The sequence below is a fragment of the Durio zibethinus genome, chromosome 9 (assembly GCF_047325235.1).
Source record: "Durio zibethinus cultivar Kanyao isolate XHJ-2024 chromosome 9, ASM4732523v1, whole genome shotgun sequence".
NCBI lineage: Eukaryota > Viridiplantae > Streptophyta > Magnoliopsida > Malvales > Malvaceae > Durio > Durio zibethinus.
The window spans coordinates 5,095,279-5,111,830 of record NC_143170.1 but is presented as its reverse complement, the minus strand read 5'-3'; the positions used below and the strand labels follow the sequence as shown (position 1 = coordinate 5,111,830).

The 16,552-nt window shown below is 33.6% G+C and overlaps 1 protein-coding gene and 1 pseudogene across 2 annotated transcripts; one reads left to right on the top strand and one right to left on the bottom strand.

The window, feature by feature from the left end:
* The first annotated feature begins 1,836 nt into the window (after nucleotides 1–1,836).
* LOC111315972 (laccase-14-like) lies at nucleotides 1,837–4,550 on the top strand. Its single transcript, XM_022917996.2, has 6 exons — nucleotides 1,837–2,003; nucleotides 2,109–2,260; nucleotides 2,374–2,618; nucleotides 2,762–2,887; nucleotides 3,250–4,197; nucleotides 4,322–4,550. Exons 1-6 carry the CDS (start codon nucleotides 1,911–1,913, stop codon nucleotides 4,453–4,455), a joined length of 1,698 nt encoding a protein of 565 aa, XP_022773731.1. The 5' UTR covers nucleotides 1,837–1,910; the 3' UTR covers nucleotides 4,456–4,550.
* A 6,072-nt stretch (nucleotides 4,551–10,622) lies between these two features.
* On the bottom strand, nucleotides 10,623–16,304 carry LOC111302800 (ribosome-binding factor PSRP1, chloroplastic-like; annotated as a pseudogene). Its single transcript, XR_016344882.1, has 8 exons — nucleotides 16,188–16,304; nucleotides 15,395–15,471; nucleotides 15,099–15,210; nucleotides 12,706–12,945; nucleotides 11,973–12,141; nucleotides 11,667–11,911; nucleotides 11,518–11,577; nucleotides 10,623–11,408 (listed from the first exon to the last, which is right to left on the bottom strand). The product of XR_016344882.1 is annotated as a ribosome-binding factor PSRP1, chloroplastic-like (transcript).
* Nucleotides 16,305–16,552: the final 248 nt, after the last annotated feature.

The window sequence follows — 16,552 nt, the reverse complement described above, 5'->3', positions numbered from 1 at the left end:
CAATATTAAGTCAGTACATTCTTGAATACGCTAGTGACCAAGATGTAAAAAATCTTTCATCAAATGATAGTGTTTCAAATTAATACAGTCATCAATTCTATACATTTTAGATTTTTGATTAATGTAATAAAATAATTTGAATGTTATTGCATATTTTAAATTTTGTGTTCCATCTATATTGAAACAAATTATGTATTTATAATATTTAGTTTATGAATTTAAGTTCATTTTTATTTCTTTTAATATTTTTTATTTAATGATAATAATCAATATTAAAAAAATTAAAAAAAATAAATTTCTTAATTTAACGACGTTTGTACTTAAAAACGTCGTTAAATATCAAAATATAGCGATACTTTTTACTATAAATGTTGTTGAATTTAGTGATAATTTTTATAATTTAGTGACGTTTTATGACAAAACACTACTATTTTCCTAAAACAGGTATCATTGACAATCTTAGTGGCCTTTTTGGCAAACGTCACTAATCTTTTAGTGATGTTTATAAATGTTATTAAACATGAAAAAAATACTACTAAAAATCTAATCCTCTATACTGATTGTTATTTTTAATTTCACTAAAATCAATTTCATCACTTATCCAAATAAACCCTTAAACTATAAAAGCTCAATGCAAATGCATCCATCGCATCAAAAGTTGTATTATTTTTCGATGCTGTGAAAACAATTATACTCAACTCTTAGATGCAGCTTTAACAGTATAAATTCATTCGTCATGAAGTAGGTATCCTTTTTATTTCAATTCAACCCATTACGGTGGGAGCCTTACTCGTGATTTTTTGTTAGTGTTACGATCTAATACATGATTCTTTTGTGACACCACATTTGATTTTAAACTTCTAGAAGTAAAAAGAAAAATAAAAGCTAAAGGGTCAAAATATCTTTAAACTATAATTTAATACATTTAAGCATTTAAAATTTTATTATAATCAATAAAATTTTTAATCTTTTATCTCGACTGAATTAAATTTTTAAATAAACAAAATTTAGTCACTCGAAAAAATTTAATCAATCAATCATTGAATAATAACCAATTAAAATTTTAGAAAAATCTTAAAACAAAAATAAAAAAAATAAAGAAAAAATAAAAAAAATTTATTTTATTTAACTTTCACATATGTTTATTTTATTAAGTGATAAATTTTTATTTATTTTATTGATGTCATATAAAATTTTATTTTAATTAACAAAAAAATAATTGGTATACATTATTTCTTTAAATTAGCATTTAATTAAATACAAATAAATGTTAAAAAATTAATTAATTACAATAAAAAATAAAAAATTAAATAATTTTTTAATTATAATTCAAAAACTTTTTATACCCTTTCTCTAAAGAAAAACAAACCACCACGTTACGTAAACACTTGTTGGATCAATGGATCTTGTTATTGACATTTTGTCATTCTATTCACAATGTCCAAGGTAAAGTTTACTTCAGGACAATGACCCCTATGAAAATTACTGGCAATCTGATATTCTTTGCTCTTATTAACATTGACGTTGCACAACATGGATCCCATGTGTCCCGCGATTTTAGTTTTGAAGATAGGATTTTACTGTATAATTGAGTTCATTTCATCGTTAAGAATTCAAATATTAATTTTAATAAAATTTATTTAATATAAATTTTTTATTAAAATATTTTTTAATCATAGTTATAATAATTTTTATTATTATTTAAATCTCAACGTTTATCGAAGCAGTATCTTAATATTCTATTTAGTTTTTCCAACCCCAACTATAAACAAACCGTAATGAGCATTGACCAGCTCAAGCTTCTTCTATAAATAGCTCATACAAACAAGGAGACCAACACAAACCGTAGGTCACGGTAGATAGCTTTCATTTGTTTCAGTGAGAGAAGTGCTTGAAAAATAAAACCAAAGATGGGTTTAATCTCTGGGGTTTTAGGGTTTATTTTCCTTAGTGCTCTGCTTTTCAGCAATGCTCAGGGCGCTGTTCATAAGCATTATTGGGTTGTAAGTATATATATAGCTACTCAATATGCCAGTGTTATTTCGTCACGTTGGGATCATAGCATAGTCCTAGAAACTAACAAAAATATTATGGAATAACATTTGCAGGTGAAGCAGACTAATTTTACAAAGCTGTGTACCACATCCACCATTCTTACCGTGAACGGCAGCTTTCCAGGTCCAGAAATTCATGCTAGGAAAGGCGATACCGTTTTTGTCACTGTCCAGAATGACGGGCCATATGGAATCACTATTCATTGGTATATTGATATTTTCTCTCAAGCAATGTCTTGAAGATTCATTTCTAGGAAAACTGAGGATGTTTAAATTAAACGAAAGGCAAACCAGATTAAGAAAATTTTGATATTTGCAGGCATGGAGTCAGACAGCCGAGGAATCCATGGTCAGATGGTCCAGAGTACATTACTCAATGTCCAATTAAGCCAGGGGGAAATTTCACACAGGAGATCAATTTGTCAAAGGAGGAAGGAACAGTCTGGTGGCATGCCCACAGTGACTGGTCGCGTGCCACAGTTCATGGAGCTATCAAAGTTTTTCCGGCCAACGGAACCAGTTACCCGTTCAATGAACCCGATGGAGACCAAACTATTGTTTTCTGTAGGTGAACCAGTACTGGTGATCAGCATGATTAAGAGCATGCTGATGAGTTTAAATGAAAAGTTTTCTCCCCATCAATTCTGTTTTTGACAGCTTTGATGCGTATAACAAACTGTTAATCAACACCTTTTTCTTGGTGGCAGCCTCCTGGTACAAATCAAATGTGATGGATGTGTTAAACGAAGCTCTCGCAGCCGGCAGTGATCCAAACGTTTCAGATGCTTACACCATCAACGGTGAACCTGGAGATTCGTACAACTGCTCTAAAGGTATAAATCAAAATAATCCAAAGATACTTCAATCAGTTTACTGTTAGCAGGGTCAACGTATTGAATTGTGGTTAAGATACTTTTAAAATCCCAAGTTCTGGTAATTTAGAGTCCAACTGGCAAATACCTAATGGTAATACTTTTGGCGTGAGTAGTAATTTTGTCAAGCTAGATTCACAATTTAATTATATGCTTTATCTGATCAAGAATTTGACTTCTAGAAGTTAATTCAAGTTTGTAAAGCCATTACCTAACGTTCAACACTTCAACTTGATGCAGGGATAACATCATTTTTAAAAAAAAAAATATTGAATTTGTGTCAAATCAATAATGCCAATTTTATGATTTGTATATGGTTGCAGAAACAATGTACAGTTTGTTGGTTGAGACTGGCAAGACTTATCTCCTCCGTATTGTCAACGCAATACTGAATGAAGAAATGTTCTTCGCCATTGCAAACCACAACATGACCGTTGTTGGGTCGGATGGAGCATATGTCAAACCCTTTTCTACTGATTATTTGTTCATCACCCCAGGCCAAACAATGGACGTTTTGGTTACAGCAAACCAATCTGCAAGTTACTATTACATGGTTCTTACTCCTTTTCTTGATACTGAGTCTTCATATGACAACACGACCTCTACGGCACTTATCAAATATAGTGGAAATTATACAACTCCAAGTTCAATTCCTACTCCAACATTTCCTAATATCAGTGACTCAATATCTGCACAACTCTTTGTTGTTCGATTGAAGAGTTTAGCAGATGCAGCTCACCCAATCAATGTCCCCACAAACATCACTAGACAATATTTCATGACTGTATCTGTGAATCTATTCGCTTGTCCCAATTCAACAGGTTGTACAGTTGATGGCAATAATAAGCTGGCAGCAAGCTTAAACAACGATAGCTTTTTGTTGCCATCAACATCTATGCTACAAGAATATTATGACAGTAACTATAATGTGAGCGGTTTTGCCGATCAGTTACCGGACAAGCCGCCTACTCCTTTTAATTACACAACAGTGGTGAACATGTCTGCTTATACAAGCGAAGGAAGAGGGGTTATAACATTGAATTATGGTGACGAAGTCGAAATTTTGTTCCAAGGAACGAACATAGGAGCCACGCAGAATCATCCCATGCATCTTCACGGCTACGGCTTTTATTTGGTTGGAACGGGGTCTGGTGATTTTGACAATGGCACTGATCGTGGAAGGTTCAATTTGGTTGATCCACCAGAGGTCAACACCATTGGAGTCCCTAGAAAAGGATGGTCTGCTATTAGATTCAAAGCTGATAATCCTGGTATACATATTTCTTCTCTTATATCTTCCTAATTACGTTACTAATTGACATATTTGATTTATGCACTAATTCAAAAAAAAAAAAAAAACCCAATGTTTATAATTTGTTTTCCCTTTTGTATCAGGGGTTTGGTTTTTGCACTGCCATTTCGAGCGGCATATAACTTGGGGTATGAGCACTGTCGTCATAGTGAAGAATGGAGACACCAATGAAACAAGCATGCGTCCCCCACCTTCCTATATGCCTCCTTGTTCTTGATTTTACATCAGTTCAGTGTTCAGGGTTTGTTAAACGTATTGAGTGTATGACTTGATAAAGTTATAAAATAATATTTTCTATGAAATTTCTTTCCATCTCGCTTGTCTATGATTGGCTAGCTAAGTGCCCAAAACCTATATCCATTCGTCTGCAAGACGTGCCAAACAAGGTATATCTCAACTAAAGCCATTGGTTTTTCTAGAATTGTGATAAAACTTAACAAGAGGAAATGCAGACTGAGCCAACTCAACTATGGTTTTTGGATTGAAATTGGTATCTAGATCGTTGTTTTTATTCTAAGGGATGAAATGATGACGATGCTTCGTTTTTTCCCTACATTTTGGAATAGCTGTTTTTATTCCAAGCTTTTTGCGCCTCCGCCTTACACGTGTAGTAATATGAGTTAATTATTAGCAATTTATTTTTATTTATTTATTTGGAAAAAAAGGAAAGATTTTAACTTAACTTTTTAAAAATATATATTCATTTATTATTAAGTTAAATATTAGTATACCATTGACATTTTATTCCTTTTTTATTTTTTATAAAAATTATTATTATTATTTTCAAATGAAAATAGGGTTAATATTGCACTAAGATTAGACATACCTACAGGTCAAACATTCAGTAGGCTTGCGAGTCTATCTGGCCTCACCTCAACTTGGATTGATCCGTAATATTATGATTTTAATAGATAAATAATTTTAATTAATTATAAATATACTAAAAATATTCAAATAATGATATAGAAACTTTATACATTCAATCAAACTTAAATTGATAAATTAATTTTAAATCTGAAATCCAGTTTTAAAAATATCATCTAAACCTAATCTAATCCGATCTCATACAGTAACATGAATCAAAACATTTTTTATTACTTTATTAACGTCAAGTGAAGAGCATCTAATTAAAATATATACGCCATAAAAGTCACGTGTTTCCATTATTTTTGATTGATTCATGCACGCGGTTTCTCTTTCAGGACACGCCAGTAAAGTAGTAGAAAATGTTGGATTTATAAAATAATAAAAAATAGCAAACTGTTTCTAGTCGTTTAACGCTACAAAGTAAATAAAATTGGGGTTACGTCGGCTTCGAAAATTAATTTGTTTTTTTAATTATTATTTTTTATTAAATCTTATTTAAAGAAATTGTTATGTTTTTAATTATTTTTTATTAAAATTTGTTAAAAAGAAATGAATTATTGAATAAATTGATTCTTTATTATTGATAGATGATTAAATTATAAGAAAATAGAATTTGCTACCATTTAATTTCATTGGGAGTATATAAAAGAAATGCATATATTATGAAAATTTGTACAACCAATTCAAAAAGTGACATAATTTCAAAAAAAAAAAAATTATATTTTATTTATCTTATAAAAAGATAAATAGCATAATATTAAGTTCTAAATTGAGCAAATTCTTGTATAAGAAAATATCTTGAAGGACAAGAAAAAAGAGGCCTCTGGTACGAAGGATAATAACACACTTGTGGCATCAAAGGAAGAGGGGGAAAAAGCTATAATAAGTAGTAAGACTGTTTATGTGAAAAGTAACATGCAGAGGGATAAGACAACATAGCTGAGTTCAAACCTTAGAGCGGTGGATATCAAGGAGCAATTAGGTAGTTGTCAACCAGAATTCAGGGGTTTCAATGCCAACCAGCGAATGAGAATTTGCATGAACAGGATATTGAGAAAGGAAAGGATGCAACAGATGACCATCAGAATCTCCCCCGAGGCCTCTTCAAGTTCTCCTTTGGCCTTTCTAGGATACAACCAAGACCCGCTTCGCCAAGTCCTGAGCAAGACAAACTCGATGGAAGGCTGCACAGATCGATCTCCCCAGGAGACGGAAGTTACCAGAGGGTTTCAAGAACCAAGGAGACCTGCACCTCCACCAACCATGGTGAGATTATGGACCATTTCACCACTGTTGATCTATCCCCCTCCTGTTTTGGCTTTCCTCCACTAGACAACAGGGATCAACGGATCGAGGAACCAATTCAACACTCAGAATCTGGAGAATGTATAGGGCTGGCCACAATGGATTATGGACCTATTAGTAGCTCTACTGCAAACGAGAACTTTGGAGATCCATTTGAAGAGCACACAGGTTTCGGCCTTGAAAATAATAGTGGAAAGTTCAACTCACCAGTTCAAAATTTATGCTAGTTCTCTAATGATTTAAGGAATAGAGAATCTACTCCACAAGGTCGAACTGATACCGCGAGTGATCCAGGAAGCATACCAGGAATGGAACATGAGGTTGTTCATGAAATTCCCATCCCCCCACATGCAATCTGATCCTGTGTCTATAATTGTATGGAATTGCCAAGGGGCTCGGCATCCTGATTTTGTCAGGACAGCAAAGGAGTTGGCAAACTTTCACCAACCCCTTATCATGATTACTATAGAGACTCGAGTGCGGAGTAGGGATGTTAGACACATCATTGATCGTCTTCCTTTTGTTGCATGGAAGGACATAGAGACTATTGGATACCAAGGGGGAATATGGATGCTTTTGAGATCCGATTTGATTACGGTGCATGAAATCTGCCACACCGAACAGGAGATTCACGCATTGGTCAAGCTAATTTCTTCATACTCCTCTTGATTATTATCTACCATATATGCTAGTCCTAGGCTGAAGGAAAGAAAACTACTTTGGAATAACCTTAATCTGGTTGCTTTAAATAATAATTTACCCTGGATTGTAGCAAGAGATTTTAGTGTTGTCCTTTGAGGATAAGAGGGGAGGAGCACCTGTTTCTAGTTATAGATTGAAAAAAATTCCATTCCTGCTTAAACGCTTGTAATTTGATTGATCTTGGATTCAAAGGTCCTAAATTTACGTGGACTAATTTGAAGTGTGCTCATAATCTTATACAAGAAAGGATTGATCATGTCTTTGTCAATCATGAGTAGAAGCTTCTGTTTCTAAGGGCTTTACTCTCTCAATTACTAAATGTCAAATCTGATCATTGCCCTATTCTTATCTCACTCTCGGCAACCCCCTTTCATTTAAGTATAAGCTTATTAGATTCCAGAAATGTGGCTGGACCACCCTGACTTCCCAAGAGTGCTTTACCTTGGTTAAATGCGATCCTACCACTCAACCGAACTATTGAGGCTTTCACAAATCAACTGAAGATTTGGAATAGGGGGACCATCGGCAATGTTTTCAACAGGAAAAGGAAAATCTTAGCCAGTTTGATTGGCAATGAGAAGGCTATAGCTTCCAAACCAAACGATTTCCTATTGAACCTTGAAAAAACTCTTATGAGGGAGTACCAAAAGGTTCTTAAAAAAGAAGAGTTGCTTTACGCAATGAAATCAATGGTGAACTGGATAATCGAGGGTGAAAGAAATACAAAATTCTTTCATGTCACCACCCTGATAAGGAGACAAAGGAATAAAATTGAAGGTATATCTGATGCCAATGGAAAATGGATCACAAGCTGTAAAGGCATTAAGAAATTTGTGATGGAGCACTTCAACTTTTTATTTTCAACCTCCAGGGATATGGAACCTAGATCCCACAATCACCAGGACCTTCGCTGGATAACTTTAGATGAGAATGAAGATTTTCTGCTTCAACTCCCACTTCAAAAAGAAGAGATTCGAAAAGCTCAATGGAGCCTAAAGCCATTTAAGGCTCCTGGACCTGATGGCCTGCATCCAGGTTTCTATCAACATTGTTGGAATCAGGTTAAAAAGAAAATGTGTGAAACCATCATGGACGTGTTTGATAAAGCCAGGCTTCAAGAGAGCATGAATGATACTCTGATCACCCTTACCCAAAAAGCCAATCCCCTACACTGATTAACCAATTCAGCCCGATTAGCTTGCTTAACACAACTTATAAAATTGTTTCCAAGATCCTCGTTCAGAGATTGAGACCTCTCCTGGGCAAACTGATCTCGCTCTTTCAAGGCAGCTTCACACCTGGGAGGCAAGCTGTCGATAATGTGGTGATTGTTCAATAGGTTATCCATTCCTTGGAAAGGAAAAAAAGAAAGCATGGAGTTATGATGGTCAAGCTGGATCTAGAAAAAGCCTATGATCGACTCGAGTTGGGCTTCATAAAAAAAGTTTTCCGACTGTATAAGATGCCTAAAAAATGGTTTAAACTTAATATGAACTGTATCTCTTCGTCCATACTCCCAATGGTGGTGAATGGGTGAAAACTGGATAGTTTTCTTCCTTCCAGAGGCATTACACAAGGGGATCCTTTATCTCCTTACATTTTCATTTTGTGCATGGAGTACCTTAGCAACATGATTCGGGAAGCTTGTGATAAGAAAGGATGGTATCATGTTAAAGTTTCCAGGAAATGCCCCTTTATCCCATCTCATGTTTGTTGATGATATCATCCTACTCTCCAAAACTGACAAGAAGTCCACTCAAACCATGGACAAGATCCTGGATGAGTTTATGGAAGAATCGGGCCAGAAAATTAATTGGGAAAAATCCAAAATCCTTTTTTCAAAGAACATTGGTACGGTTTATCGTGAATGGATTACTAATTGCCTTAACATAAAAAGCACTGAGGAGCTGCGGAAATGCCTGGGATTCCCTATCCATAGCAGAAGTACGAAAAAACAAGATTTTAAATTTATCATCGAGAAAGTTAATCCAAAGTTGGCAGGATGGAAATCTAACCTCCTCTCTCCTACTGGCCGATTGGTGCTTTTTCAGTCCACCATGGAAACTATCCCTACATACTTCATGCAATGCAGGGCTCTCCCTGGGGCAACCTGTACTGAGCTCGATAGGATCAACATGAGATTTCTATGGGGTGTAAAGGCCAGTACAAGAAAACTCCATAGACTCAATTGGGAGAACGTGACTAAAACAAAAGAAGAAGGAGGTTTGGGATTGAAGTTGAGTAAGGCTTGAAACCAAGCCATCCTAACTAAACGTTGCTAGCGAATGATTCACAACCAAAATGACCTATGGGTTAAAACTCTGATGGAAAAATATCTTCAAAGCAACAACTCTAGGAATAGGAAAGCGGATGTATCTGTCATTTGGAGAGCTTTTAAAAGTTGTCACCATATCCTGGAGAAGGGGATAAGGTGGATGGTTCAGGATGGAGCAAAAACGAGCTTTTGGGATGATAATAGGACAACTCTAGGAAGAATCAGAAACCTTATTGAAGGCCCTCTTAAGAAGAAGGAGGAGGGTATCACTGTTAAACAGTTCAAACAAATATCGGACACTATGGAACAGCAACCCATCTCTCTTGACTTCCCCAGGAAGGTCTGGCAAGCCATCCAAAATATCCCTTTCGCCTTATAGGAGGAAGGAAATGACACCATTTGCTGGAATTTCTCAAGTGATGGGGAGTTTGATATTAACAGTGCTTATAAACTTGCCCAGCATAAGGACATGCAAAGGGACAATGAAGCTAAGGAAAGATAGATCTGGATCTAGCAACAAAAGATCTCATCGAAGTTGAAATTCTTTATGTGGGAATGTGCAAGAAAAATTCTTCGAACTCGAGCGTTCTTGAGGTCATGAGGTATGAATATGCCGAGCGAATGTCCGTTTTGCAATGACCAAGAGGAGACAACAAACCATTTACTAGCTGAGTGCTCTGTTGTTAAGGCTTGGTGGTCCTCTATGAATCATCTAATTCAATCTAGCCTCAGTAGCAGAAAAACCTGGGAGAAATAGATTAAATCAAATTTCACGGATAAATCATAGTTGCCCAACAAGATGGTACCTTGGAGCACTATTTTTATTTTTTCTGTTATGGAAGACTTGGAGGATGAGAAACAAGTTGATTTTCAAAGGAAAACCCCTTAACAGAGTGATAAAGATGGCTTTGGATCACGCTACTGAATTTGTTGCTGTAGTGGATAATGCTAAAAGAGTGCCACATCCCTCCACCATTTGTGTTCAGTGGAAACCACCTGCCCAGGGGTGGTACTAGTTCAACACAGATGGTTCTTCTAAAGGTAATCCAGGGAAAGCTGGGGCAGGATCGCTCTTATAAAACCAAGAAGGAGAATGAATTAAAGGCTCTGCCAGACACATCCCTAGAGCAACGATTGTTGAAGCTGAACTATGGGCGCTACAAGATGGTCTCAACACAAAAAATGATGGAATTGAAAGATTAGAAATTAAGTTGGATGCAATTGCGTTGATCAACCTGATTACTAGCTCAAACATTACTAATCTACGTCTTAACACCCTCATTTCTGATTGCAGGATTCTGTTGAAGACCTTTCAATAGACGATGAAGAAGCATATATACCGTGAAAGAAATCAGTGTGCTGATGCATTGGCAAGATATGGCAGCGAGGAATCCAATTTCATTTCTAGTTCTATGTATGAAAACTCTTCTGTAATGTTGTTTAACGACGTTCCTACTTGTCTCGCCTCAGTATTCCTTGCTGAAACTCGTGGGGCTGTTATGTACCGTACTACGTTTTAAGTTATGCATGGCTATTTTCTTTCTGGATAAAAAAAAAAATCCACTTTAGCAAAGGTAAATAAGAAAATTAAGCAAACATGTGTAGATTACATGGTGATTTTATAATGTCATTTCTCACGCCTATTTGTCAGGCACCAAAAAGAGTCTTTAATCTTTCAAAACCTAAATACCCACAGGATGGTATTCATATACCCCAAAAGATCATTTTCGCCTTAATTTCAAACCCTGTACCATGTCTCTCCACATCACTTGACCTTCATCAATAGTGTTGCCATGGAAAATCTACAGATGGAACTAAAAAGCTTGACATCTTTTTCTGTCTCACAAAATGAATTTTCTTCTTTAGACAACCTATTCTGCAAAGGAGTGTTCTTTGGCGGGTTCTACCAGCAGCCGCTCTAATTTCTCAGCTTTACCATTTCCTTTAGGTATAATGAGTCCACACCCTCCAGCTTTCCTTTTGTATAAGATATTAATCTCACCGGAGCCAAGTACATATTTTTTTAATTAGCACATAAAACTAATGCTGAGGAATACAGATTGCATTATTGTTCCCATTATTTTCCTCTTCCTCGGTCAAGATGGGAATACAGATTGCATGCCTACTCACGAAACCAAACCCATCAATGACAGTTTCCATGAACTGAAAAGAAGATAAATCTGAAAAGCCCTTTAATATCATGTTACGCAGACAAGCACATAAGTGAAAACATGAAATATATCTGCAACAAAAGTAATTCCAGGAACAATTCAATAGATTAAAAGTTGATGAAAAACAACATCAACCATAAAGCCACTATCACCCAGTTCGGGAACTGCCTCTACATCATCATCCACTACTACTGCCACGGGCACTCTAACTTTCAATCCATTGAAACCCTTCATGTGGCGGCCACGGTCTGATTCTTTCTCCTTAATCTTCCTTAACTTTCTTTGTAGCTGTGAGGACACCAAATCTATACTCCCACATGTTGTCTCAGCATCTTCCTCTGCACGAACCACTCGACAAATACCCATCAGAAAAAGGATTAAGACAAAGGTCAACGCAAACTTGGTCTCAAGCGACGAATGTTTCGAATTTAGGAAGCACCTCTCATCTTCGAATCCTTGGGCCTTTCCCCAATTCTCCACCTCGAACAGACAACCTGACATCAACTTCCCTCACAAGATGGTTATGCTTCCGAACTGCCTTACCAACCTTCTCCTCAACATGCTGCTTCACTGTATCTGTTAACTGTATCACATAAAAAGAGAGCTTATAGCAACAAATAAAAGAATGGATATTAATTATTTAGCCAAGAATGGTTCAATCTAGTTTGGCCGTTGACAGAGTACAAAGAAGGAAGAAAGGAAAGTAAAGGTAGATCAAAGTCCAAGTTTTTTCTGTTTGAAGTCCAACAAAACAAAATCTTCTCTAAACTTTCCCTCTATTCACTCAGTAATTACAGGACAATTTTGGTCTGGGTATTGTAAAGATCTTTAAAATCAACAACAGAAGGTATCACAAACAAAAACAAATTTGGAATGGGCATTATAAAATCACCAATCAAAAGCAGATGGTATAATAAGCAAAAGCAAATATATGCCAAACTAAGTGCCCCATTATGATGTAGTTGATTTTTCACATGCTTCAAATAAAAAGTAATTGGCTTCCAATATGTATCACCAGTAGAACAATAAAGGGTTACAACTTACAACTTAAAATAGTAAAAAAAGTCGCTATTTGAGTAAGAAAGCATCAATCTTGACAACTTTTTTTTTTTCAAATAGGGTAGATGATAACTAAGAAATAAATTACCTCAAGATTTTTTCCTTGGATGATTAATTTGACAGAAGAAAGAGGACCGTCTCATGAAATTCGAACCTTTAATGATTTGGTCCTGCTCTTTCTTGATTCCGACTCAATGTACTTGAAACTATTCCCAATTGAGTTCAAGAAACTGGATTTGTAAGAAGATAATGAAGGCAATTGAGCTAGCTTTGCGGGAGTGAACAGAGTAACTGATGAAGCGGAAGAAGAGGGACATGAAGATGATGTATTTTATAAAATTTTAACATCTATATAAAAATTAAAAATATATAAAATTTAATTTAATTTTTTATATTTTATATTTTAATTAAATTTAATATATATTTAATATTTAAATTTAATTTCGAAATAAATAAAAAATTTAATTCGAATTAAACTAAATACAATTATTTTGATTTTTGAATTTTTTTCTCATTCTCGACGGATAAGGACACGTGAAATGTCAGAGCTGGACACATGAATCTTTACATTGGACATAAAATCAAGATGCACGTGGCAAAGGGTAATATGATTGAGACCTATTTATTTAATTCGACGTGGCACTCTGTCTAATTGTTGGTCCCTCACCTCAACATAGAATTAGAATTACCCCTTTTCCTTTTGTTTAATAATTTGGGGATGGGTGGAGTTGATTAAGACGTGATTTTCAGAACAGATTACTCTACTGGCAAAACTTTTTTTAAAAAAAAAAAACAGCCATCAATCATCATCGGTTATCAACAATAATTGTTTGGCATTCTTCATCATTTGATATTACTTTATTTTTTTGATAATATTTTATTTAAAAAATATGTTATTAAAAAAGTAAAAAATATATTATAAAGCATTCCTATGCAATCTCTTAATTTTAACATAAGAATCTAATAGTGAATTTTGTTTTTTTTTACAAATTTAAATAAATGAAATTTTATATCAAAATTAATACTTGCAAAATGTTATTAATTAATGAGTAAAAATAATGATTTTTTTTATTAACTTTTGTAAATCATATGTGATAAATACATGCTATTTTTTATTTATATATCTCTTAAAAAATAATTGCAAAAGTTTTTTTTTATAATGATTTATAATTCAGTTAAAATTTTCTTGTCAGGTTTGAATTCTTTTGTCATACCCACGTTGTCCGAATTAATCTTTAAACTTCATTTGAAAATTAAAAAAAAAAAACGAAATCTCCTTCCCAGTATTACAAAATAGCAAGTAATTTTATTTTATTTTATTTTTACAGTTGAATGCCTTAACATTTAATGTGAGAAAGAATACTGTTGTCTTTAAAAATCATCAAACTAAGTAATGAAACTCTATCTTGGAAGGCAATACGAGGTCCAAACCAAGGTTTGCCAAGTCACCATCAAACTTGCACTAACAATAATAATAATTATTATAATTAAGTATTATATTTTATATAAAAAATTATTAATTAAAATAGATCAAAGAAACAAAAGCCGACAAATCAACTTATAAAAAAAAAATCCAATATAAAATTATCAAATTCACACACACAAAAGAGCGATACTTCAACTTAAAGAGTTCAAAATTTCAATACCCTTCCATCTAACTTTTACTTACTTCAAAATTTTAGAATGAGTATAATTTTCCTTAATAGAATTGCAATTTAATCCCCTTTTTTTTTTTAAACAAAAAAAAAAAAAACCCTTTTCATCTTTCGACGAGAAAGAAGATTAAAATATCTTAAAAGCAAAATATGTGGCAATAAACAAATTTTATAATCAATAATTATGTAATTTATTGTTACAGTATTAAAATTTTAATTAAATAATTAAAGTGTAATTTTTCTTTACTTTAATTATACAAAATTATAAAATTAAAAAACTAATAATACTCTTCCATAAATACATTATTATTATTATTATTATTATTATTATTATTATTATTAAATTAAAAGATCAATTTAAATTTTAACGTTTGAATTTTTTTTAATAAAAATATTATTTTTAATTTGATTCAATATAAAATTAAATATTTTTGGATTAGTTCAATATAAGATTTTGTAATAGTAGTGAGATGGATGCACCTTTTGATCGAGTAAAAGTTAAAAAAAAAAAGATAAATCATATTTTTGACTTTCAATAAAAATAAAAGAAAATCTATTTTTTGGTGTTCAACTAAAAAAAGAATAAAATTAATTTATTATGGAACATAAAATTTCATCAAGAAAAGAAAAAAAAAATCAATCCATCAATTTAAACGAATAAAACATTAATTACATTGACAACCCCAGAAACCCAGCAACATTTTAAAAAAAAGGAGAAATAAAAACCAAAAATTGTTTTTTGGGTGTCAAATTAAACCTCAGTTTCAAGGATGAGTTTACACAGAGAGGGTTTTTAGTAACTGATTCCATCGAGTCAAGAAACAACCTTGTTAATTGACGCAAATGGCACCGAAGTATTGATCTCAGCTTTGACACCACTGTTCAAAAGACCCATTTTGATGGTTGAATCACCAAATTCATAGCTTTCCACCTCCATCCTAAAAAATCAAAGCCCAGAGCAACTCAAATAAAGAAACAACAAAAAAACTTTAAATTGGTTTGGACTTTTTGTAGTTGTCTGAAACTTTGAAAGACAATCAACGCAACCGGCAAGGTATAGCAATGGAAACACACATCATGGCGGGCGGAAAAAAGGACAAGAAGAAATTTCTGGAAATGTACTTGATATTTGGAGAAACTTGATGGAGTTTGAGTAAAGTTGAGGTAAAAAAAAATATATATTTTCCGCATCTAAATACCTACAAATTCACCCAAAAATTAAAGTTAAAAAAATTAAAAAATACCTGTCGAACTTAATTTGTTATTGTTCTTTATTTACCGTACTTTCTCGACATCCAAACACAAAATAAAGAAGAAATCTACGTAAGGACTAAAGAGAACGGGTGAAACAACAAAGTGAGTATTTTTATAACAAGGAGCCTAAAAGAAATAGAAGATTTTGATCCACTGTCACTATTTTCTTTGTACCTTTCTTTTTCTATTCTCTCTCCCAATCAAAAAAGAAAAAAAGTATTATTTAATAGAGAAGGTTGAGAAATAGGAAGAAAAGTTTTTTCTTTTGGGTGAGTTAGAGATAGAAAGAAAGAGATTATAACATTTTTATTGATAAAAATAAAAATTTAATGGTATTATTATAGTTAACAGTACATGCAATGCATTGTCCTTATAAAATCTTGTTTTGAGTTAAGCCGAAAATCTTTAATTTTTAATTGAATTAAATTAAAAATAATATTTTTAATTAAAAAAAAACTCAAATGTTAAATGTTAAAATAAGCATTTGGCCTTATTATTATAAATAAATTTAAAAATGTGTGAATGGAAGGAATATGCATTGAGGAGCATCACATTCGACGGTGAAAATCGTTCCTGAAATTACTCCCACCCTCTCTCCAAACGAAGGAATGTGGAATATATGTGATTTTGTTCCTCGAAAATATACTCTTTAAAGTATCACTCGCAGCTGTAGTACTAGAACCAGCGCATTTTCAAAACAAGTAGGGCATTCAAAGTGACATAAAGAATTGGCACGCGCTGGGATTCTGGGAAAACGAAATGGCGAACCACGTGCCATCTCATTCAATAGGAAAGCGAGTGTCATCCACTGGCCAAAAACACAACGCGTAGAGACAAAAATGAACCGACATAAAAAAGAGAGCGGTTTTTGACAACTTCAAAACCACAAAACGAAGTGTTCACTTGTAATGCCCCCACGTGTCGGTTTCCTGTCCAGGAAATCCACTGTCACGAAAATATCTTTCAAGTGCCCGGGCCCCACACAAAAATATCCCAATCTAAAGAACGCCGATGCCGAAGGCCTTG

Excerpts from the sequence above, each read along its gene's own strand:
- LOC111315972 (XM_022917996.2), top strand. The coding sequence starts at position 1,911 with ATGGGTTTAATCTCTGGGGTTTTAGGGTTTATTTTCCTTAGTGCTCTG. Across the intron at positions 2,619-2,761 it reads AGACCAAACTATTGTTTTCT|CCTCCTGGTACAAATCAAAT; the intron begins GTAGGTGAACCA and ends TCTTGGTGGCAG. Across the intron at positions 2,888-3,249 it reads TTCGTACAACTGCTCTAAAG|AAACAATGTACAGTTTGTTG; the intron begins GTATAAATCAAA and ends ATATGGTTGCAG.